General features: G+C 41.6%; 1 protein-coding gene across 1 annotated transcript in view; it reads left to right on the top strand.

The window, feature by feature from the left end:
- FBXW11 (F-box and WD repeat domain containing 11) overlaps window positions 1–25,228 on the top strand; it is an 80,174-nt gene that overhangs the window by 39,294 nt on the left and 15,652 nt on the right. Inside the window, exons 3-6 of the mRNA XM_082489999.1 lie at window positions 2,662–2,724; window positions 3,848–4,073; window positions 14,674–14,860; window positions 15,717–15,807. Of these exons, the coding sequence (XP_082346125.1) occupies window positions 2,674–2,724; window positions 3,848–4,073; window positions 14,674–14,860; window positions 15,717–15,807 (555 nt within the window). The 5' untranslated portion in view covers window positions 2,662–2,673. The remainder of the gene's footprint in view (window positions 1–2,661; window positions 2,725–3,847; window positions 4,074–14,673; window positions 14,861–15,716; window positions 15,808–25,228) is intronic.

Genomic DNA, 25,228 nt, shown 5'->3' with positions numbered 1-25,228 from the left:
TCACCCTCTGCTCTGGTGAGATCCCACCTGGAGTAGTGCATCCAGCTCTGGACTCCTCAGTACAAGAAGGACATGGACCTGTTGGAGCAGGTCCAGAAGAGGGCCATAAAGATGCTCTGAGGGCTGGAGCCCCTCTGCTGGGAGGACAGGCTGAGAGAGTTGGGGTTGTTCAGCCTGGAGAAGAGAAGGCTCTGGGGAGACCTTATAGCAGCCTCCCAGTATCTGAAAGGGCGCCTACAATAAAGTCGGAGAGGGACTTTTTACAAGGGCATGTAGTGATAGGAGGAGGGGGAATGGCTTCCAACTGGAAGAGGGGAGATTTAGATTAGGTATCAGGAAGAATTTTTTCCCTGTGCGGGTGGTGAGCCCCTGGCACAGGTTGCCCCGAGAAGCTGTGGCTGCCCCATCCCTGGAGGTGTTCAAGGCCAGGTTGGACGGGGCTTGGAGCAACCTGGGCTGGTGGGAGGTGTCCCTGCCCAGGGCAGGGGGGTTGGAATGAGGTGATCTTCAAGGTCCCTTCCAACCTAAACCATTCTGTGATGTAGCAGACAGTTCTTAGCCTACATCCCAGGGAGTTAGCAATGATCTCTGAGATGTTTCCCAATAAAGGAGGAGAAGAAAGCAATGGCGGAGTCTTGCCATGACCTACCAAAGCAAAGTTAGGTTGGGGCTAAAGAGATGTAATGTGTGATCTCTGCTGAATATGCTGACCCACGCCATCCATGTTTGATGTTCTCAATGAGAGTGCCTGTTCCTTGCTCTCAGCTCACGGGATTGATGCGTGTATTTATCCTTCAACTACAAAAGGGGATGAGATGTTTGTTACTCATTTAAGCATGTAGTAAATTGGAACACTGTTTGCAACATGTAATCACTGTAATGAGTATTTCTACACATTCAAATTTAAAAAACCCTGCATAATTCCCTGCAGTAATGTTTGCTGGTGTGGGCCCGCTGGTTACCAGTAAGTCTATGGCTGATCTGTGCTCCCTCTTGTGGCACCGTGTGGCGGGAAAGCATCGTTCGCCCATTGCTGGCACATCAGTGGTAGTGCTGGTTGGGAGCAGTGTGTAGTTATTCGTAACTGGAATGGCCCTCAAGAGACTATAATTTTGAAAACATGGAAAGGGTGATTTACTTTTCCAGTGTTACTGTTCTATGTATGTCCAGAAGCACTAAAATATACGTATCTGTGGCGTAACCTTTACTACCTTTGTCCATTTTTTTTGATTCTTTGCTGGCCATCTCCTGGCCTTGTGTTTGTCATTGTTACGTGCGTCGTAACCAAGGTAGACTGGAGTTTTCCCATCACCCAGTGGGCGTAGTTTCCATAATGTCATCTCTCCTCTGTGTTGTGTGTTTTTTTCACCCCTAACTGCAAGGCAGGAAAGGGTTCAAGGTAGACTTCAGACAAAGCGCTGTAGTCAGGTGGTGGAGGAAGGGGTAATGCTGTTAATTTTTCAAGTTTTCTGGTTTTGGTGCGGTACATCCCTTATACAAGAAAGAGGAGGAGATGAAGCGGTGAATGCTTTTGAGGTGGAATTGTTTTGAATGGGGATTGGATGTAGTTATTAAGGGGTTAATCCATAATCTGTGATGGCAAGAGTAAAGGAATTGTGTGACTTATTCCATCATGTGTTTCTCTTGAGTGCGTTGTTCCTCTTTCTGCCGAGACAGCTGATAGAGGGGAAGAAGGCTGAGATAAATACGGTGTTTTAAGACATTCGTTATTTTTCACGATAGCCCTCTGCCAGTTAGTGAGTGTCTCCTGGGCATGAATAACGGGGAGGAAAGGCTTGGTGGGAAGCTAGATGAGCCGTAATTGCCTAGGTGTGGGGTACCAAGGAGTGGGCAGAAATACATGGGTGACTGTGGTACGGACAGCAAAAGGGAGCAGATAATTCAAAACCAAAAAGGGAAGAAACGAGTGAAAGATTTTGAAAAACTGAGGTCGGCTCTAAAAGAAACATTTGCAGCTGAGTGTAGAAATTCTCACATCTCGTCCTCGACCAAAAGGGAAGAAAACAGCAGGGAGGAACAGTTATGCTGTGGGGAGAGCACTGTAATTAAGTCAGGGTGAAGAAAGATGGTGACTGCCAGGGGTTATAGGGGACAGACTGTAGCAGTGAATTACAGAGACATTCTGCAGAGAACGGTCCCTCTTCCTTATGGTAAGCTAGAGCTGGGAAAAAAAAATCATATTCTGTTGCATGTAAGTAGCGTAGAGTGATTTTTTTTTTTTTTTATTTTTTTTTTTTTCCCCCAACTAGACGTATGCAATTTAACTTTGGCAGAAAGTGCTAGTTGATTACTTTGACAGGTTTAATTACTTTGGCTTGAGTAGGATGAAAGTGAATTTATTTCCCACTGAGAAAAGCATTGAAAGGCTGCATGAAAACCTGTCAAAGGAAATTGAAGAGGGCTTGGGGAGTTATCTTTACAGTAAATGGAATTGATAAACATGTCAGTTAAAAGGGGAATTTATTTATAATACCCAGGTTTTGTGGCCAGAAATCTTTGATAATTCCATTCACTGGGAAAAAGAATTTTATCTGTTCAGTTGATTTGCTTTTTCATAATGCTTGTTGAGCAAGGAATTGCCATAGAATAAAAAAATTGAAGTCATAATTCTTTTTTTTTTTTTTTTTTTTTTCCCCCTAGAACACGTCAGTAATGGAGGATCAGAATGAAGATGAGTCTCCAAAGAAAAATACCCTATGGCAGGTAGGACTAACATTTGCTTAGAGAGAGAGTTGGCACGTTTTTGTATGTTCTTGCTTTTGAGAAACTTCCAAATCATGCTTCTGCACAGTCATCCTTGTATGCATCCTTACTACATATGTAATGCATCCTTGACTGTATCTTCCTAAAATTAGCTCAGCCTTCAAGTGAAGGATGACACCGATGAATAATACTCGAGAAATTACTAGATCTTCTCAGATTTTGTAGTTTGTGCTGACCTTGAAAGGAGAATTCTGCGTCAAAGGATACTTGGGAATACAGTTCAGCCTTTCTGAGCACGAGTGTCATTTAAAAGGAAAAATTCAACACCTTCACGTGGCAAGGAGTTGCAACCAATTTGCTTTGAAGAAGTTTGGGAATATTTCAGGGAACTGACAGTTGTTCCCCAGCAGTCCTCTTCGTCTCCTGAAGGGCTCAGAAGAGCTTGCTGTCAATCTTTGATTCTATTTACTAATTAGCAGTAAGTCTTGGGGTGTTCTTCTTGTAGCATCCTTATTTGTAGCGAAAGCTCCCAGGATTTTAATCATGTTTTTATGTGGATGTCCCAAACATTGACATGAGCTGTTTTTCAAAAAACAATCCCTTGACATCATATAGCTCTCAGTTTTCATTTATGGACAAGCAGTTCAACACTGACACGAGGGTCTTGAATTTTTGTGTTAATTAATACCCAACTTTAGTACGTCTCTAAATGTGTATTATTTTAACTGCTGGAACCTGTGTAAATAATTTGTGGAGGGACACTGCAGTACGCAGTAGAGGCAAACTGCAACATGGCAGAAGAAACCACTGGTTTAATCTGGAAAAGTTTGTTCTAATAAGAATTAAGTTCCTTGCTGTTCAAATGGTGAGAAGTGTAAGGGAATTGAAGTCTTTCAGTATAAGAAATAACTTATAATTATGAGCAAGCTCCTTTCATTCATCTCTACCTATGAAAGCTGACATTTGTATGGCGTAACTCACTGCTTTAAGAGTGTATTTTAAAATTTAATTCTGTTGAGTATTTCTTTGCATCTTCTCAGATTTTCTTCCTCGAGAGAGCTCTTATAAAGCTGTTCCTCTTCTTGTTTATATTTAAATACTGATATTCCTTTTCTAAAAACAGATAAGTAACGGAACTTCATCTGTGATTGTCTCAAGAAAAAGACCATCGGAAGGAAACTACGAAAAGGAAAAAGACTTGTGTATTAAATATTTTGACCAGTGGTCTGAATCAGATCAAGTTGAATTTGTGGAACACCTTATTTCACGAATGTGTCACTATCAGCATGGACATATTAACTCTTACTTGAAGCCCATGTTACAACGGGACTTCATCACTGCGTTACCAGGTAAATTAATACTTATTTTACAAGAGGCGCATTTATAAATACTTTTTCTTGTTTGTTTAATACTTCAGGTGTATGCAAACCTTTTGGAACATCCTCCGCATTTAGATTGTCTCGTATAAATAAAGTGATGCTCCCTAGTCAAAAGTAGCGCAGGAGGGGAGCTGCAGTCATTCCCTTCTGTGATTAATTGAATTGGCCACTGGATGCCAGTGTTGTTCCATGTAAAAGTAGTTGTGAATAGCATATCCTGAAGAATGGTTTGTGTTTAAATTGGAACTGAGTTGTCAAAGTTGTATCTCTGCAATTTCTGGGCTAAATTCCTTTTTCATACAAACCCCATAGGTGTAGAAAATACTATAGAGCTGTTTTCATTTGTGAAGTCTTTATTACGTGTTAGTTTATTTAAGACTTGGGAAATATAGAAGAAAAAGCAGCGTGCTTAGATGGGTGAATCTAGTTTGCCTGGTCTTGTTGCTGACTCGAGCAAAAGCAGTTGTGGATTTTTATTGTGTACTCCAGCCACGATTCCTTCCTTTGGTTGCTCAGAACCTCTTCTGCCACCAAGCAGTGTAAACCTGTGTCGGTAGTTCCAATATGAAGTCTCTTCTTACACTTGCTATATGCGTTTCTTGGGGGGAAAAAAAAAAAAAAAAATACGGAGCAGTAATAACTAGGTATATGGAATCTTGAGCTTTCCACCTCCTGGTGAGTTGTATATGTTTTTCCATTAATTTCTGGAAAGAGTTGTACCCGTGGATTTTTGCTGCTGGGGAGAATGATTCATTTGATTCTTTGAAAGGTAAATGTGTGGACGTTGTTTCCAGAGTGGGAAATGAGCGTGAAAGAAGTGGTCAAAAATGTTCTGCTTGCCGCTGGCAGTATAATAGCACAGATTCGCTCCCGCAGCGAGCGAGTTCCTTTAAAGGCTGGTCGTATTACAAGCTCTGAAGCTTTTGTAGCTGTTGGTGTGCTTAGGTGGTCTTGTGCATATGGGCTTTCTTGGTGTCTGGGACAGAACGCTGCTTGCGTGTTAGGGGTTTCTCTGCTCTGCAATGCCGCTATACTTTCACGAAACCTGGAGGAATTCAACTTTTGGAGGTGATGGGAGGATTTTTGGCTCATCCGTCACGCATGGTTGGAATGAACTACTTAGTAGTTGGAGGGGAATGAAGAACGTGGGGTAGGACGCAGGAAGTGATACGGAATCTCATATGTGCTCTGTTTTCTTAAAAAACAGGTTTGAAAATGTGAAAGAGGGCTACGAAAGGGAGGGAACGTCCTTTTCTCCCACACCTCAGTTTCACGGAAGTTATTTTATAGAAGAACTTAGCTTGTCTGGCCACACACATAAAAATGTGCTCCTCATTTTGACGGGAGAGCTATCTCCTTTCGGTAGTGTGGATGTTTCTTCCAGCCTGGTTTCAAAATACTGAATTCTGATTTCTTTAGGGAGTGTCAGAGATTCGCTAAAAAATAAAGTGAAATAGACAGTCCTGGTCATCATGTGCAAGTATGAGCTTCAATTATAATTTTATTGTGTTTGCTTTTATTTTATTCCTCAGGGCTGATTACATGAAGACATACAGTTCCTTCATTTTATATATTTATTCCTAAGAAAATTTTGGGAGCTGCGTAAGCTGAGGCTTACTTACACACATTTGTGTATATAAATGTATATTTATATTTACAACTCTTGTTGCTTTTGAAGATGTAAATACTGGGAACTGTTCCCATACTCAGCCTTTCTTAAAGATAATGTGGTGTTTGGAGAACGCCTGTATAAATTTACCCAAAAACTTAATCTGAGTTGATTGAAATCAATCCTGCGTTGGACTAACATCACATTAAAAGCTTAAGACAAGTGAAACTATCTTATCGTTAAGAAGGAAAATTCCTTTGTTTTAAATGGAAAGAGTTTTTGCTCGCTACCGTCCCTACTGATTTTACACCTGTGAGAATGCAGGAAAAAATGGAAAAAGTTTGTTGTCTCTGGCTTCCCTTCGCTTCAGTGGAAAAAAAGTGCTAATTCTGCTGTGCTTTTCTGTAAGCGGTGGCAGAATGTTTAGTCTGCAGGCTCTGTTCTTACAAGTTGGGCTGTGGTTGGGGCTCTTTACTACAAAGCACCGCGGTGGCGTGTGCCCAGCTGTATCAGCTATCGCTGTGTGGCGTACAGCTGTGTCACCCATCGCCAGTCCCGTTGATCAAGCGGCTCGGAAGCCCGTACCCATTGTTTTTTCCACATCTGCCACCGGTGTTTCCTCTAGCACGTCAAAAACAACTCTCAAAACGCTGCAGCCTATAGTGGGCAGCATCACTGCAAGAGTAACTTATCTCCCCTCGGTGCTTTTGGTTCTCTTAATTATCTTTAAGGTGTTAATCTTAATATAATCTTAATATTCCTTGCCTGGTCTCATCCAGCTTGTGCCCTTTCCTTAGGTGAGTTACAGCTTTGACCCTTAAGCACTGCCTTGTCACCCTTGATTAGGAGAGAAAGTCCCTTTGTGTGTTAAAACTGTATGAGAACCGTACGCTGTGTCAGGCAAGTAAAAACCCGGCCCGGCTGCTTTTAAAATTTGTTTCTGAAGTAATAAAAGCCTGTGCAGTTGTATGATCTAAGTGACTGTTTCGTATCTAATGTAAGTCAGTTTTATAGAGTTGACATCCCACATTTGGGTTTCATTTTCGTACAAAGTGATATTTACACATTGAGCTTTGAAATCCCTGTGGATTTTAATTGTTTTAATTTATTATTGAAATTCAACCAAACCTTCATCTGGTACCTATAATCAACAACAGCTGTAATTTTTCACCATTTTCTATAAAACTGCAAAAGCCTTTTGTAGAGGAATAAGAGTTGGAAGTAATGTTTTTCTTTGAAAAGTGTACCAGTAAATGCTAGATGCCTTTTACTAAATAAAATTGATAGGTTTCAGTACCTATTTCAGAAACTGTTTATAAAACTAAATGCTTACCATCTTTTAATGTAAAATAGGTATATACAGCTGTTTCGGGCCTTGATATATATTAAACTTAGTCCTGCATGTCGTCTGAAATAATTATAGCAGGTCCGTCTAAGTATCTGTGCTTTGGACCTGTTCCTACTATGTTAATTAGAGTAAATATTTCACTCGATGTCTTTTTTTTTTTTTTTTTTAACAACTTAAATCTGTGCACTTTTGCAAGCAGTAAAAAGCTTAAGAACAGACTTGGTGGCAAAGCATTTGTGTAGTTGTGCTCAGTATACAACTTTCAAGGCTTTGTCAATTCATAGAAGATGAGATTCCGGTATTTTAACTTGAGTTTCTGACTTCTTAAAAATCTGTTTTTCACTGTGACCAGTGTTAAACAGAATTGTGAAAATTATGCATCTTAATAAAGGGCTTCTGCCCAGTAATTCGCAGTTGATCCTTAAAACTCGATGGAATATTGGCTTCGGAATGAAGAGGCTGTACATGTTAAAAGTGTGCAGCCCCAGGTTGATACGGATACGTGTGTATGTTATCGCCCTTGGGGAGATAACGCGTGTTGTGGTGGCTGATTGCAGTTAGCTTTTATTGAAAACCTTGGTTTAGTGCAATTAAACATTAATGAGCATTTGCCACTAGGATTACACCACAAACTAGAGTCTGAAAAGGCCTTGGGTTGGTGAAGTGAATAAAAACAAGCTGAGCACTTGTCACTTGGGTTTTGTCTCTCCAAACGCGTGGTCTGATAGTTCTGTAAAATAGATAACACTTGAGTCTCGATCTTCTGGAGAACATTCCTAACCTGTAGGAAACAAAAGTCACCGTAGGAAGGAAGACTTTCCTTGTACTTTGAGTTTATTTGGGGAGTTACTCTCCTTAGGAACCACGTTCTAACCTTGACTCTAAGTGCTCGGTATGTATGTTAGGGTGAAATGATGTTTTGAAAATTGGATTTGGAGAAGGACCTGGATCTTAGCCTGATCTTACTGAGCTCTGTACACAGCCCAGAAAGGCACAGAGCGCACTGAAATACCCATAGAGCATAGGCTCTGTCGTGCCATTCCCCGAAGTGGAGGAGAGGCTCCGGTTCAGGATGCTGGAGCCAACTCTCCGGAGTTTTGTACCTGTTTCTGAGCAAATGGCATTAATGACTCCCGGTGCCTCAGCGGCAGTTTGTTGAGCTCTTCACTTTGGCTTCAAAGTGTCTTGTCAAGGGCCAGAAATCGCAACATTGATCTCTCCAAGAAAAGGCGTAGCTTTTGGATGAATTGTTGGTGGTACCTCGGTCATTCGGGTTGCATTTCCAGACTCGAAGCTTGAGAGGTGGCTTTGGATCCAGGTTTTCACGACTTTTTCAGAGGATTTTTATTGCTCTTTCAAATGCAGTTGTGTGAAAAGCTGAACAATTGCAAAATGTTCCTGCGTGTCGTGTCTCATTGTTCTTAATCAGGTCTGTTCAACCGCATTTAATCTGGAGAACTATCTTTTTGAGAAACAGTATTTCCCAAGGAAAAGAAAACTGAAAGCAATTGAACTTATGTTGACGAGTACACACGTTGTATTACTGGTACATCGCGTTCATTTCTAAATAGGGAGTCACAAAACCATGGACTCCAACAATTCTGCGTTTGCCTCGTGCTGAAAGGTGTTACAGGCCCTGGTGCGTGCTGTCTACCATCCTGACTGTGATCCAAATACTTTTTTTTAATAGTCTTGAAATAGTAATCTAAATTAAATTATTCTGAAACTACTTAAATGACACGTACATTCCTACTTGCGCGAAGGATGTAAAATACAACGTACTGGTTTCTAATAATGAAATATGCTGAATGCTGCATATAAAACTCCTAAAGCCTTTGAACTTGATTCAACAACACTTGTCCACTGGTGAAAACCAAGCGATGCTCTCAGCCTAACTCTGAAGGGTGTTTCAGGTTCCACTTTCAAACTGACCTGTTCAGTGTCTTCTGAAAGATGAGACAGGTATGTCAGAGCAGGGGTAAAATACCAAACTCGCCACCACCAAAACCTCCACAGGACTATGCAGTTGTTGAGTTTCCAGGCATGCTTTGCAGTGTAGCCTCTTCACTAGGTTGGTTATTCCTAACTTTACAGCTCCTCAGAGTTCTCATCTCTTTTTGTTTTGGGGCGGGGGGGAGGATAATTTAGTTTGTTGCCAGGAGATGGCAGTAACAGATAAACTTTTAAAGAAATATTTTATGTGTGAACATCTATTTGTCTGTCACTTTCTCCCCTGGGAATTCGTTTTACATCTGACATCTTCATGATCTTTACATTTCAAAAATTGCTTCAAAGGCAAGCAAGGTGTTAGCAACGTGTTCTAGTGCCAGCATGGCTAATTCATCCCCTAACCTTTCTTTAAGTCTATGGTTGAAATAAGTGCGGAGTTATGGTTTGCTTAAATGGTTTTTCAAGTAGTACTAAGTTTCCCCCTTCTAAGAACTTTAGTATACGTGTGTGATGCTTGTTTGACTATGCCAATTAGGCAAAATTATACTTCCTGACTTTGGAACGAGAAAAGCATCCAGGTGATGGGTATCTGTGCAGCCTGGATCCTGCCGTCCCATCTTTATGACTGCTAAATAGCAGCGTTTTGACCAAAATACGCCTGCTGAGGACAGCCGTTCCTCTGGCCGTAGAGCCGGTTTATTTGATGAACTTTGCATCATTCATTTGCTCATTCACCTGCCATCATTCAGGTGCACGAGTAAAGAATTTTACACCTTAAAAGTGCAGACATTGAAAGTTGTCATCAGTGTATCTCGTGCAACTGTCTCTTTTGGAACCCAGACATAGCTGGAGTGTGGTTTTCCTCTAATAAAGAGGAATTGAGGTCATGTGAAAAGGTTAGTTTGATGTGTGCCTCTGCTCCTCTGCCGTGCCACCGCCGATTACAAATGCCTTTCACGTGGAAAGGAGAGGACAGCATCCTCGTGTCTCTGGGAGAGCTGAAAGCCAAAAGTTGGGGCTCTTGTCCTTCTGCCACGTTTTGCAGAAATACTGTTGCCATCAGAGTGTCAACAGCTCTTTTTAATAATTTCTGGGTCCGCTGCTTTAACTGTGAAATACTATGGTGTTTACTCTTAGTCTCTTTTAACTTCTTCCAAATTTTGCAATCATTCGTTCTTATATTTAATTAGTAAGCTTGAAACATAGTAGCCTGTTACAGGTTGAACTGAATTCTCAATTCTGTCATTTGTTAGTGCTACAGTCTCTTTGATTACTAAATATCCCTGTGTGAGGTGAATATTGATACACCTTTGGCCCTGAATTAGTGTCCCCATGCTGGGAGGATGGTGGACATGCTGCCTTCGGAGGCTGAAGAGAGGGAGAGGAGGGTGATCTAAGCTCAGACGTTGTATAATGGCTATTGAAAGGAAAACGATGCAGTGAAATGAGAGCCTTAAACACCTTTTATACAGGAACATCAGTGTATTGCTTGCTACCGAGTTTGCAATTATGGTAGTTAATTGCCGTATCCTCTGCGCTGGTTCCCTTTGGGAACTGCAGTGCTTCACGTAGAAAATTCTTCCTCTTCAAAATACAACGTGCTCTGCGCTGGGAAAATATGAAGAGGGCTGCGTTGTGTGATTACAGCGGTACCGATGTACTAGACAGTCACTTGTTCTCTATAGGCTGATCTTATGTTGTTGAACACGACTATTTTATACTGAAGTCTAAAATAACGGTTACATCTGTTCCTGTTAAAACATGGCGTGTGCCCTCTTCACACCCGTGGCCTTCAAAATCAGAGAAATGCTTACTCAGCAGACCTGTTTTCTTTATTTTTATCTAGCTGTGTCCTTCACCTTGCATAAGGAATCAGTTTGTCTTCTTGATACCCAAGGATTCCCGATTTTGAACTAACTCTTGAAAATGACCTCGCAATGATTATGTTTTCTGGAAAAACCTTGAGAACTGTTTCAAATCACATAACATCACAGTAAGATAAATATATCCGAAGTAAACAGTATTTAGAATCTCAAAGTTGCTATTTACTAGAAAGATTGGGATGTGGCAGACTGGGAGACCACTTTTATGATGTATTTAAATGCCCTGGTATTTTCTTCAAACTGCTGATGTAGGAGATGGTGCAGCTTAAAGCTGCTCTGAGACACGGTATTTTTATTTGAATCTGTTATTATGACTGGTATTGAAAAACTTCTACAAACCTAATTTCCATTGCAGGAGCTTTCACCATTCTTTAAAGACTTTTTATCATTCTTTAAATTAAGTAGAAGAAATGAACAAATGCTCTTCAACTGCATGTCTTCGTTTCTCCTTTCTATTGCTGTTCATTTTTATGAAGGCTGTAGCAAATTTAGTGTGCAGTGGAGGTCTATATGAACACAATTTCCTAATTCCTTAAATCATTAACAGCAGTTTCTTTGATTTTTGAGGACTGTTTGAAGCCTAAACTAGGCTGTCGTGAGATAAACTGGAAAATTAAAAAGGTCGTCATCTCCTAGTTTGAAAGATTTTTTTCGTTCTTGGCCAACTGGCATACGTTATTCACGAAAATGAAGTTATTCTAGATCTCAGATTTGTTGGAGTTTTTGGGAAAGCACAGTTGCAGGTCCTTTGAAATAAAAAAACAGATTTACCAGTGATTTTTGGTGGGACCAATGACACTGTAGTTGGCACTAGATGATCTTTAGGGTCCCTTCCAACCTAAACCATTCTGCGATTCTAAGAAAAGTTTGATTGCTATTTTAAATTTAGTGCAAGTATATTATCTAAGTAGTTTCTGTGTATGTACCTTTACTCAGCTGCAGTCAAATTTTTAAATCTAACACCGCCGGCAGGAGAGAAGATCTAGGCAAAGGCCATAAGCAAGTGCATGTGGGATTCCACCTGGTTTATGGCTCGATAGATTCGAGGTGGCAGCGTACTGTGTTCGTCATCTTTGTTGATGTGCTTATTCTTTCTACCAGCTTCAGCTTAAGTACCTAATGCGTTTGGATAAGTATTAACTGATATTTATGAAATAATCTATCGCAGCACATTGCTTCACACAGACCTGGATCAATGGGCAGGACCCCAATTCTGGTATATTTGAACTTCTGCTGGCGAGTTGAGTGTGTTGAGTACGTAAATCTAACCCTATCGTGCTAGAAAAGGATCACAGGGGTTCATAAGTTGCTTCTGGTGGCCGATCACAAGTGGTGTGCTTCAGGGCTCAGTGTTGGGACCATTTCTGTTTAACATCTTTATTGATGATCTCGACAAGGACATAGGGTGTATCATCAGCAGGTTCGCAGATGACAGCAAATTAAGCAGGAGTGTTGATTCCCAGGAGGATAGGGAAGCTCTACAGAGAGACTTAGATAGATTGGATCACTGGGCCAACATCAATGGTATGAGGTTCAACAAGGGCAAGTGCCAGGTCCTGCACTTGGGCCACAATAACCCCATGCAGCGCTACAGGCTTGGGGAGGTGTGGCTGGAAAGCTGCCGGGCAGAAAGAGACCTGGGGGTTCTAATTGACAAGCGGCTGAATACGAGCCGGCAGTGTGCCCAGGTGGCCAAGAAGGCCAACGGCATCCTGGCTTGTATTAGAAATAGCGTGGCCAGCAGAAGTAGGGAAGTGATTGTGCCCCTGTACTCAGCACTGGTGAGGCCACAGCTCGAGTATTGTGTCCAGTTTTGGGCACCTCAATACAAGAGAGATATCGAGGTGCTGGAGCGAGTGCAGAGGAGGGCAACGAAACTGGTGAAGGGCCTAGCAGACAAATCATATGAAGAGCAGTTGAAGGAGCTGGGACTGTTTAGTTTGAGGAGGAGGAGGCTGAGGGGAGACCTCATCACTCTCTACAACTATTTGAAAGGACACTGTAGAGAGGTTGGTGCTGGTCTCTTCTCACAGGTAATTAATGACAGAACAAGAGGGAATGGCTTCAAGCTCCAACAGGGTAGATTTAGACTCAACATTAGGAAAGGATTTTTCACAGAAAGAGTGGTCGGGCATTGGAATAGACCGCCCAGGGAGGTGGTCGAGTCACCATCCCTGGATGTGTTTAAGAGACGTTTAGATGTGGTGTTGGGGGATATGATGTAGGGCAGAACTTTGTAGAGTAGGGTAGATGGTTGGACTCGATGAACCCAAGGGTCTCTTCCAACCTAGACAATTCTATGATTCTATAAAAGTCAGTGGTTCCCCAGTCTGCTAATAACACTTGCTTGTTGACCAACATACCTTATGCTGCAGGTGGAATTAGAGCATGAGAGTCGCCCAGGTAGATGTTGTTTCTGGGATGTCTAAGTACTGCCTAAAGGTTTTTATTTGGAGTAACGTTGTTTTACTTGGGAGTTCTCCTGTGGTACGTTACTCAACTCGTTCTTTGACCCAGTAAAGCTTCTACTGGGAAGGTAGACTCAAATCTTTGAGTTTTTTGCGGCCTCAAATCAGCCCTGCACAAACTTGCACCTCGCTCCGTTGCTGTAGAAGGCAGTGTGCTCCAAGGGTGGGAGAGCAGCAGATGCAGGAAAGGTGCTAAGATAATATCTGTTCATATGGCTGTTGGAAATACTTTGGGAAATCTTTCTGCAGCTAAACTAAATTTACTTTGCGCTGGAATTTACGGTGCAGAAGCTGAGCTGTTGCCCCTCGTTATTGGGCGGAGTATTGCATCCATTGGCCCCAAAATAAATGCTGCATTGAATGTTACAGTCTGATTTACTCAACTTGAAACTGTTTCGAAAAACTCTAGCTGAAGGTAGGCCTCAAAGCCCCCAGCTTCTGGTGTAAATCATTCGGTAATAATTTCTCTGCGTATGGAGTCTAGTGACGGTAAACCGTGAACGGGGATAACTGCCTTGGATGTTAAAGCACGGATAACTGCCTTGGATGTGAAAGCACCGTTGGCAATTAGTGAATTACTGTCAAACTCATTCTTATTGATTTCCCCCTCCTACACCAGGCCGCAGGGCATGGTGTCTGGTGTCTCTGGCATGTGCTCTACCACCACAGTCCTGAGCAAAATTCAGGAGCGGACTTGGTACCTTGCAGGTTATAGAAAGAGCTTAAATACAAAAAATGGCCTTGCGTTTGATGCTAGATTTTTTTTTTTTTTCTTTTTTTGGCAAAATCTTTGTTCATGCTGCTACTGGATATGTCTGGATTTGTTCCTGTGGAGTTCCGTCTTCTGCTGAGTCGATTTATCTATTGTTCTATGTAAGGGAGGAATAAAGGAAGCAATATTTTAATTTCGCATGACTGCGGCTTAGTGAAGCATCTGCTTGAAGATGATCTTTTTGAACCATGTAGCCCAATGCATTACATGCTCAAAAAGTCCAGAATTCTGTGCCCAGAAGCAGCAAAATGTTTTCTGCTGCTTGCAGAATGCTGAATTTTGGTTTACGCTCATTCTCACTCTGTGGAAATGGGACAGTCCAGTAGGCAGGCTGTACCAGGAAAGGAGTAAAGTGTTAGAGATATTTTGGTGTACCTGTTTGGATTAATTTGTAACTGGCGCTTCTGCGTATGATAATTTAATTATCATGTTGCTCCAGTGCCTTAAAGCTGTGTTGGCTTTCTCTGAATGTATTGCAAAACTTGTTTAGTAGTTTACTGTGAAGTGATTGACGTTTTGCTTGCCTTTATTTTTTTGTAGAGCAAGGCTTAGATCACATAGCAGAAAACATCCTTTCCTACCTTGATGCCAGATCACTCTGTGCAGCAGAGCTGGTGTGTAAGGAATGGCAGAGAGTCATCTCTGAGGGAATGCTATGGAAAAAATTGATTGAAAGAATGGTACGCACAGATCCGCTATGGAAGGGACTGTCAGAAAGAAGGGGATGGTAAGTACCTTGACAATAACTCAATTCACCTTTTACAGTGTCTTCCTTCACACGTTTCCCTAACCATGAGCTCTGCTAAAAAGTAAGCTTATAGTAAATTGGGATCACCGATATCCTTAGCTGTGCCATGGACTAGAGGGGGGTTAGTAGCTACGGCGAAAGCTGTCAGCTCCCGTTTCTACTTTGGCTTTGTTCCCTGTCCTTTTGTGCACCAGTGTCTTCCAACACTTGCTTTCTTGCGGCAAGTCTGTCTGCAAATTTGTAATTTCCGTTTTGCAGGGAGAGCTAATGTTTAGAATCGGCTCACAAAAACTACCAACAGCATGTTTTGCAGGGCTTTTTTCGAGTGAAGTATTTCTAATTAAACTTTTTTTTTTTTTTTTTTTTGCTTAAAATGTAAAAGAGCTGACTGGGCTGCAGAAGCCTCTCTCAAAGAAAAAACGCTTATTTTTGTGGCCGTGGAGGTTTTCTATCCTTTGCGAGTATCTGAAGAGATGAGGTGTGTTCTGCTTTAGAAACCTGCTTTTCTGTGCTCTCTAGTGGTGTCCCTGAGAAAATGCAAGGCATATTGTAAGAGCAAGAGGACGACACCCTGCAGGCTTAAAAAGCCTTATGAAGCAGTGAACCCTAATTTGGAAAACCATAAGGAAAAACACCTATTATTTTTGTAGTCTTGGACATTTTAAATGCAGCTGTCAAGTTTTAAAGTCACAAGGGTTGTAGCGGCAATACTAAAAATTCTTACGAGGACTCTGTGAGAATATATCATAAGGTTTTGTTCTGTGCAGATTTTGAATTCCTTTAAAGTTTGGATTCTTTGTGGAAAATTGAACAACATGTTTCTGGTTCTTTCCAGGGATCAGTACCTGTTTAAAAACAGACCAACAGATGGCCCCCCAAATTCATTTTACAGGTCCTTATACCCAAAGATAATACAGGATATAGAGGTACGTTTTCTTATATATAATACCTGCAGGAGAAATAATGTTATATGTTGTTAGTGTTTCAAAGCCGGTGCATGTTGGAGCAATGAACTGTCATATCTATCTGTATCCCTACTGCTTCGTGAGCTCTGGCTCTCAGACAATGTAAAAAATACCCTCAGCAGCTTACTGCCGCAGTACGGGCGTTAACGTGTTACTGTAAGTGTTAACACCATCTTTTCTGCGTTTAAAGATTTTTGGAACTCTTCTGGGACTATGGATTTTAATCAAATAGCTGTTTCAGGAAACTTACTACCAAGACAATTCCACGTATTGCTGAATGTTCTAATATATTGGTGGTGCTCACTTAGAAAGTGACCTGAGGGTTAACGCCTTAAACACCGATCATTTAAAGCATTGCTCATTTAGTACCTTATTACTTCTAAAGCATTCACTGTTGCAAATGCAGCTTCCTTTGGGGTAGGGGATTCTTTTTCCCCCTTGAGTGGTTTGATGAGTACAATCAGTACTTCAACGATAAACAAAGTTAAGGATATCGGTGGTAAAAAGACTGTAGAAATGACTGTTCTTTTCTTTGACGTAAAATTGTGCTTATCTTGTTTAACTTTACAAAGTTGGGCTTGCTCACTTAGTTTTAAAATGTTTCTGATAAACCAGGGTCATCTTGGTATTCTGCCTACCAGCAGGAAATCTGTCTTGCTCGGTTTGCTGTCTACGCACCACAAAACTCTTGAGTTATACCACAGCCCGTAATGGATTTATTTCAGCCACGTGATGGATGTGAAATTATTGGTCTGAAATTCATTAGTGGGGGAAACAAGCGTTTTGATGTTTAAGACAGATGTGAACTAATGGAATCATTCTGCTATGGCAAATGTGAGTTAGTGTTGCTTGGCACTCGGTAAACAAAATTATTCAGAACTCTTAACATGACTGTAAAATGTATCTGCTGGAAAACACCATCCAGTTTTCAAATATTTGTTTATAACTCATGCTACACAATTTATAAACATTTAAAGATAAAGAGCTAAGCATGGAATGTAGCCTAGGCAAAATAAGATCAAACTTGATATTTACTTGTGAGCTGAATGATACACGTTTTATTTTTTTGAAGGGAAATGTCTACTCTCTGTCAGGAATGACAGAGTGATATTGCAATGATTAAAAGCCCATGGGATTAAGGAGGACTTACCGTGATATTTTCTTGCTTTCTGCAAAATTCTGGCATTGGTCAGTAATGAAAATGGGCGAAAAGCAGGGTGAAAAGATGACCTTTGAGGCGATGTAGAACACTGAAGGAGTTCAGCATTATTATAACCCAGATTTTAAAAGTTATTTTTCTGAAACCCATTTGTTTAGATGTAAGGGGAATATTTGTATAGGAATTCCTGTTATTAGAGATGGGAGTGTCCCTTAGAGGTGTTCTGAGGCCATTCAGCCTTTGAGCTGTCCCGGTCCGCTATTTAATACTTTCATTCTTTAGTTGTTGCGGATGTGCTAGTACAACGCACAGAAACGAAGCTCCTGAATCGGACAGGTTTTGCCGGTATGAAATAAGCAGGAAAAAACCCCAAACTCTCAGGCTGTGCTTGTTGCTAATACATTAAATGGAAAAATCATCAGTCTCTAAATATACGGGAGTGGGAAATAAGTATACCACTAAAAATACATCATAGTAATGAACATGTTTCTTGAAAAAAAATCCCTAAATTTCATTAAGATAACAGCAAATATATTAAACCCTCAAATTAAGAGAAGAATTTGCACTGCGCTGCCTGAAAAGTACGAGCTCATATATTCAGTGTGGATAGAAAATGCATCAGTATTTGGAAGCTGACACACGCGGTTTTGTAATACTCTTTTGAACCCTAACTTTATTTCAGAGTTTCAACTCTTACATTTTTATTTTTCGTTATATAATGCGCAGGTGGAGGACGTGCTAAGTGTAGAATCTGCAGAGTAAGGGGTTATCTCGTGTCAGGCTCTGAGACGGAGCTGGAAGGGTAGAACGTGCTGTATGTAAAACACGCCGTGCCACTAGAGCCTAAAAATAGTACCGTTGAGTAATGAGCGTGGGAAAAGAGTTGTCTCTTCTGTGGTGTACAAAGAGTAAAGTGTAAGCTGTTGCCATAGTTTCTGCCCATTCCAAACCGTCTGGCAATGCAGCTACTTTTACATCTGATTTCCGTAGTTTCTATCTAATGCTTATATCCTTAACGATGTTAAATATTACTGGGGCGTGCGGGGGAAACTCCTGTGTGTCTCAAACTCGGATGGAGGGAGGAAAGAATAAAGAAGCAGAATTAGGGCTGTTGAGGGGGAAAAAATCTCCCGGAGTTCTGTACTTCCCGTTCCTTGCTCATGTCTGACAACCACTAACGATCAAAGGTTTTTCATAGGTTTATAGTCACTTGGGGTGGAACTAGCCTTGGCAACTAACCTCACCGCCGTCTGTGGCCCGTGGATGCTTCGGTAGAGCAGTAAAGGTGAAAGGAGCCGGGACCTGGCAGCTGTGGGCTCTTGCCTCTGAACTTCACTTTAGCAAGAGCGAGTAAGAATAAGCCTCTGTTTGCCCAAATTTAGGAAACAAATGCGTCTTTGTCCGGTCTTCTGGAGGGGTGAAGTCTCTCTTTGAACACTTACGGCTACTTGCGGAATCATCACCGCTCAGTTTATACAGGCAGTGCGTTTCCCACTCCTGGTTCTTTGAAATTGCTGAACTGGAGGGGGAAGGCAGAAGGACCCGGGGGTATTGTGCCTCGGCAATTTTTTGCCCCGTTTATAGATTTCCTTCAAGCCTTCTGAAATATTCCTGTTTTCCAGGTTTCCAACCTGGAGTGGGGTTAGCGTTTGTGCTAACAGTCAAGGGTCCAATAATTCTTCCACTTCTAAAAGTCTATTATAATTTTTCTAATAAATCACCCTTTAAAGCACTCTTCCCGAATTGCTTCCCTAAAGGACTGTCAAAAGAAGCTTTTAACACTGTTTAAAGGTGTAGATGGTGAGTAACGATAACGACAAAACTTAGCTATGAGGAGCACTTCTTAACTTTTTTCTCCCCTTAACCTAAGATTGTCATGCTCTCCCTCAGTTTCATACTTCTCCCCTTCCTTCATTTTTCAAAGCAACGCGCAGAAGCTCTTAAATAAGACTTTCATCTTAGCTGTGATGAAGAATTTTGTATCTCTGAATACCAAAATGTTTTTTCTTCAAATATTTGCCTGGACCTTTAATAAGATCTTCCTGTTTCTGCCAGAGGGTCAGAGTTTAGGGAGGTAGTGATGAGCCGAAGGCTACCACATTAGCATTTATATAATTATATAGGTATTTATAGAAGACATTTATCTTGTGTCCAAAGGCCTTGGTTTTTTTTTTTTTTTTTTAATACAGTAAAATATATTTGATGTAACACAAAAATCTTGTCATTCAGCATTTTACCTGTGGAGCACAAAGATTAACCAAATTCTGCTAGGCTGTTTCTAATGATAAAGAGTTATTAATTTACTGCAGCTGGTACTAAATTGGGTTGTGGGTAGAGATAAGCTTGAAGGAGGATGGGCTCTCTAATTCGGATTGACTGACAGAATTTGAGAAGTACTCCAAAACCTGAATTATCAAGTGGAAGGAGAAAATGAGGAATGATAAATAGTGAATTTGAATTCTTTCTCTGGGGCTCTATTTGCATTTTGGGTCAAAAGTCCATGCAACCACAGAGTGGTGTTAGCTGCAAGGTAATACAGGCAATGATTTGCCTCTCTGAAAATTTATTAGTGCCAGTATCTGTTTATTTCATGCCAAACACATTTTAGGAACATAATGTCACTTCTGAAATCATTGGATTTGAAAATAAGAGGACATTTAGAGATCTGAACCCAAATTCTTGGAAAGAAGCAGTTACGCTCCACCTCCACTGTGAAGCCAAATATTTAATTAGGTTTCATTTCACAAGAGGTGGTCCAGTAATTTTAAATGTCTCCAAGTCAGATGTTGAATTGCCAAACCTTCTTTGGGAGCTTTTTAAAGGGAAAACCTGATTTGGGGCTCGTCCTAGAAAACCAAACTTTTGCAAGACCTTGTTTATGGAGATGATCTGTTTGGTGCTGGGTATCCTGGGCCCGGGTGCCGTCCCAAAGTGTTGTGAAGGTCAGCTTTTTTAATGGGATCGTGTTAATCGGCACGTTGCCAGGATGGGAAGTTTAATACTGCTGATTCCAGAACCCCAAGTCCCTGGATTTTTTCCATATTATTTGTGAAGCTTGGCCAACTATTCTGTTTTCCTCTCAGGATTAGCACAAGTATCTATTTCTTGTGATGAGTTGAGAAGACTTCATAAATGTTCCCCTTATCTTTAGGCACATGGCAAGTGCCCTCATCTTGTTTCCATGGCGACTTAGGTCCACCTAATTAAGATAGGAATTAAAATGTGATTTTGCTGAAGACATTAGGAAAGCGTGGCACCGGGCCATCAGATAAACCCCATGTGTTCTTCTGAATTTTGAAAAAGTTCAGATTTTAGGACTGGAACTGAAATTTTAAAGCCTTGGGAAAATTTGAAAAGGGGAGAATGTCAACTCTCGCCCTAAGTCGCTGCCAGCTTTGGGAGATCTTTGCTCGTGAAAGTTGCAGTGTATGATTTCTGAGGGAAATGGGTTTGTTTAGTGCTGTTCTAATTATGATGCTGGAGAAATTTTATGGGGGGGAGGGGAGAATCTGGTCAGCATTATACGCCTCAAGTTTTTTCAGCCAGCCTTTGAAATCTCTACTCCACAGGCATTTTCCAAACGGCATTTCTTAAAAAGGAAACCGGCCAAGGAAAGGAGAGGCTTTTGAGCGGCAGGGACGAAGCTCTTGCGGTGCACAGGGCAGATTTTGGCTCTCGCATCTGAACAGGGCAGAAGACTCCTTTAGGTGCCCCTAGCACGGGACGGATCCCTGGCTTGGCTTTTTTGTTCTCTTTGCCCACCTCACGCCTGCTTTTTTTTTCCGCAAATGGGCAAACTTAAGACTTGACGTTTTTCTCCTGCAGATTTGGAAGAGGGATTTATTGTTCCTGTTTGAGTACTTTGAATGCCCCTATGCTCTGATAGGGGCTGATAACGACCCGTTTAAATAGAACTTTGTATTTTTATGGTGTTGTGTACAAACTTGGTTATTGTCTCCAGTGGAACCTAAAAGGTGCAATAATTCTGGTTTTCAGCAGCGTTGTTCTTTGTCAGGTGTTGTGTACAGTCCAGATGCATGTCTCATTGAAGCACCTCGGAGGACCTCTCTCCGTTTTCATTGCTGTTGGCTTTTACTTTTAAGATTTCCTCTCCAGATCTGGAAGTTACAGTGCTTCTCCTCTATCGCTTTGGTATAACCAGGAATCCACTTAGAGTTAGTATATTTTGATGTTGTATCTGTAACCTGAAAGCTTGAAATCTTGCTCTTAGGCGCGTTGGATCTAGTTGTTGGAAGTCAGTGAAAACGGGGGATCCTTTAAGAGAAAACCAGTGAGACCCATCAGTGGGTGTTACTGTGATCATTGCAGCTGCAGAGAAGAAAAGGGTTTGCTTCATCCGATGCTGCCCTTGAATCTCTTCTGGGATCTTGTGCTTTGTTGACTGCGTTTGCAGAGGCGCTTGATAGAGAAGACAGACCTTTTGGGGAAGAGAAACTGCTTTGTTCGACAGCATTCTCCAGTTCCTGGTTCTCCTGAGTAGGAGTTGAGAGGATTCTTTACTCCCTCCCTGGGGAGACAGAACAACTGGACCGGTCGGATGAAAGGTCGGCTATAGCGCAGCATCCCGTGACAGAGGTGCGGGGCAGAGCACGGGGACGTGATGCAGCTACACTTCCTTTACGTGGGAGTCATCAAAGCCTCTCGTGTTGTGCTCTGTCTCCCCCAACAAGTCACGCGCTACCACCGTCCCGGGCAGTCAGATAGTCCTAACGCCGAGTTACTCTTCTTTAGGTCTGGAACTTAAGTTTATGTTGCTTTCTCCCAAAGTCACTTCCTATATTCCTTGTATGTCAGTGGCCTTTAACGCAGTTTTTGCAAGTCTTCTCCTCTTCCCCTCTACGTCATATTCCACTGTCCAGATTTATCTCACTCAGCATCGTAGGGTCAATCTGTTCTTTTTAAATGTGTCTTTAAAAAGGGTTCAGCAAAGCTGCAGTGGGAGTTTTACTTGGTGGACCTTTGAGCAGCTTCATACGTATTGGATCAATCGCATGCAGAAAGAGTCAACACTTCATCAATTTATATTGTCCGCATTTGGATCTTATCTAAGCAGCTATAAACATTAGGAACTTAATTTTTAGGTCTCAAATTCTGCCAAGAAATAGTTATTTAATTGTAACACTTGCAAGGAAAGCTTCCCATTCCTTTTCCTCTAGAGTTGTTTAGATTTTTTGGACTTCACTGTTTATGGCTTTTTTTTCTGGTCTTGGAGTTCATACTAAAAGTGTTATTTTACCCCAAGCTGATCTGAAAGCCCCCGTAGCGTTCAGGGGTGGAGTGGTTCTCAGTAGAACACCCTTAGTTTTTTGGTCTTGCTTTAATTTCAGACTGTTCTTCGTAACATAGCCTGGGTATCCTGTGATTCTTATAAATCAAGCTCTTTTTATGGAAGTGGGCCTTTCTGCTTATATTAAACAAATGCACGCTGAACTTGTGTGTATATATATATATATACACACACATGTATAAAAATTAGCATACGTTACATGTTAGTGGGGTATAGTGAATCCCTATTTCTCTATTTGTTAGACTTGCTTCGGTTATTCTTCATGAAGGTTGTTTTTATTCTTACTTGACTCTTCTGTTTGTGTGAACTGAGCTAAATACCAAAAATCAATTGATCGCTGTTTTGAATTAATTTTTGCTTAGGTTTTCTTCTTTGCATTTGTTTGCTATGTTAATGTTTACTACCTCTGCCCATGTAAAATGGCAACAATTTCTTCCATGTCACTTTTTATTTTGGTGTTTTTCTTTTTTTTTTTTTTCTTTTTTTTTTTTCTGGACTTTCACTTAGTTTTAATTGTAAATAATCTAAAATATAAAGAATTCTTGGTAGTGGAAAGCTCAAATTGTTTTGATGAGGAGCAGTGCCTGCATTTTCAGATCATGAATGTATAAATTTTAACTTACATACTAAACAGCTCCCAAATGAGGGACAGAGCTCATGCAGCTCCCAGTTGTACAGCTGCTGCCCTCAAAGCATTTTGAGAGTAAAATCCAAATCTAGTCACCCTTCTGAGTCCTGTAGCGTAGCGTGAATCATGTTGGTTCAGCTTTTTCGTGAAACAGGGTAAGAGAATTACCAGCGAAAGGCAATGAGCTTAATGGTAAAAGCGGGATAATAAATGGCAAGATGCGGTGGTGAATGGTTCACAGCACTTCACTTGGTGTTCTCTCTTTGAACAGCAGTGCCAATTTATGTTTAAGATGTTGGTACGGACGTCTGTATACCCTGCTGCTGGCTTCCAAAGACGTGTCTGCTGGCTCCGGGGACAATATGCGGAGGTCTTAGTGAATGTGTAATTAGGTATACCGTGCCTGCAGCCAAAACTCTGCAGCTTCTCCCTTGAGACGTGAGCTCTGCAGACCTTACTGACCACATCATTTTCTTGTTCATCACTTCCATTATGCAGCTGGTCTGAAGAGGAGGTGTTGGATGAAAGGGATGGTGGATACAGCCCGAGTCCTTTTTCTGCCGTGCTGCTTTGGCACAGGGCTTTCGTTGCTGTCCTTGCACAGTACCTGCCCCAGTGCTGATCCAGTTCCTGTGGTCTGTGAGTTTTTAGTCGTCTTTGCTGCTGCATGCCTACCACCGGCACTTAGCTCCTTAGCAGTGGTTTATAAAAGTGATGACACTCACAAGAAAGACGGTGATGCTCTTTCCTTGCAGGGTTTTTATCCCTCTGTGGGCTGCTTTGGAAGGAGGCTTTGCTGCTGGTGCGGTTTGTCATCTGTTGCTGGGAGGCAGTCATCCCTGTGTGGTCAGAAACCTCGTGGTTTATGCTGTTGTGGGAAGGACAGGACAGCTAGCTCACTGCAGATTCCTCTTGAGAACCAGTTGAAGCCTTCTAGGTAATCAGCATCACGTAGCCTTTCTTCTTCAGGCTGATACAGAGACTACAAATGCTCTTTGGTCGCCCTCGCTGTCTAACAGCAGCTTGGAGACCCAACAGTGAATTCCAGACACAAGCCAGGATTAAGGGAATCCTTCAAGAGCTTGATGCTGGTTTCCCCCCCCCCTTATGGTGTAGCATCTTTAGAAAGTCCGAGAGGAAAGACCTCAAAGATGCAGGGAGCCTGGTGCCATGGCCAAGCTATCGTTTTGTCTTTGCTTATCAAACCCTCTTCATAATGAATGAAATACTGAGCCCTCTCTACCCCAATGACATAAGTTCATTTGCTTCTGCCTTTCCTCTGCCACAGTCAGGAGGGATTTTCTATTTTCTCTTCGAAGAAAGCATGTGAAGAACATGCCCCCGGTGTAAATGCCTCATGCTTCAGGAAAAATCCCGACGGATGTAACAAATGTGTAATGTTCCTTTTTCTTTTTTCTGCCCCATTTGTCCTGCAGGAGAAGTGTGTATTCAGAGGGAACAGAAACCCCTTGGTTTATGGGATTAAGATAAACCCACTTACTCCGCAATAACATTCACAAGGATAAAAATGCAATTTTTAGCCAAGGAGCTGAACACAGTGTACATTATCAAATGGGAAAAAAACCTGTTCCTAGTAGATTATCCTTAAGGCTTCCAATGTATAGTTAATGGTCCAACTGTTAATCCAGATGAATTGCATCTTTTTTCACTGTGCATCTTTGAACCAGTGAACGTATTCTGGCATGGTCGAGGCTTGGCTATACCTCTACATCTTGGACTATTTTCTATGTGTATTTTTCTCTCTAAATGCCTTTTTTTTTTTTTTAAATCCATTTATGCATTTCTTCAGCTGCCAAATGGCTCTCCTGCTGTGGCAGATGCTTTGGCTTCGTGCTTGGTCTTTATCCCCTGTATGTCCAGATTTTGTTGGTTATGCAGCACTTGTCAGCTCCTTGCTGCTATTGCTCTAGTGAGCTTTTAGGAAAGTGCGAGAAACTTTTTTTTTCTGTGTGTGTGAACTCAGGAAATAGTGTTCTGCGACATCTTGCTTTTCATTGTGAACCCCAAGTTTAGAGGCATTTCTCGTGGAGACTTTGAGGGGATCTGTAGAAAATACAGTAGTGGGTGTTGCATGTATTGGCGTTAGGTTTGGTACCGTAAATACGCAAATAAGCCGTGCGGTGTCTTCAGCGCCGACTCCCTGATGCTTGTCACAATCCATAAAACACAGCAAAGTCTTCCTCGTACGTGCATGCCTTCCTACTCGGCGTATACGCCGTTTATGAAGATATCTCCTGGAAGGAGGTTGCAGATGAAGACTTTTACT

This window comes from Vanellus vanellus, assembly GCF_965231255.1.
Source record: "Vanellus vanellus genome assembly, chromosome: 13".
NCBI lineage: Eukaryota > Metazoa > Chordata > Aves > Charadriiformes > Charadriidae > Vanellus > Vanellus vanellus.
The sequence above is the reverse complement of the archived record's forward strand: the minus strand, read 5'-3'. Positions and strand labels throughout refer to the sequence as shown.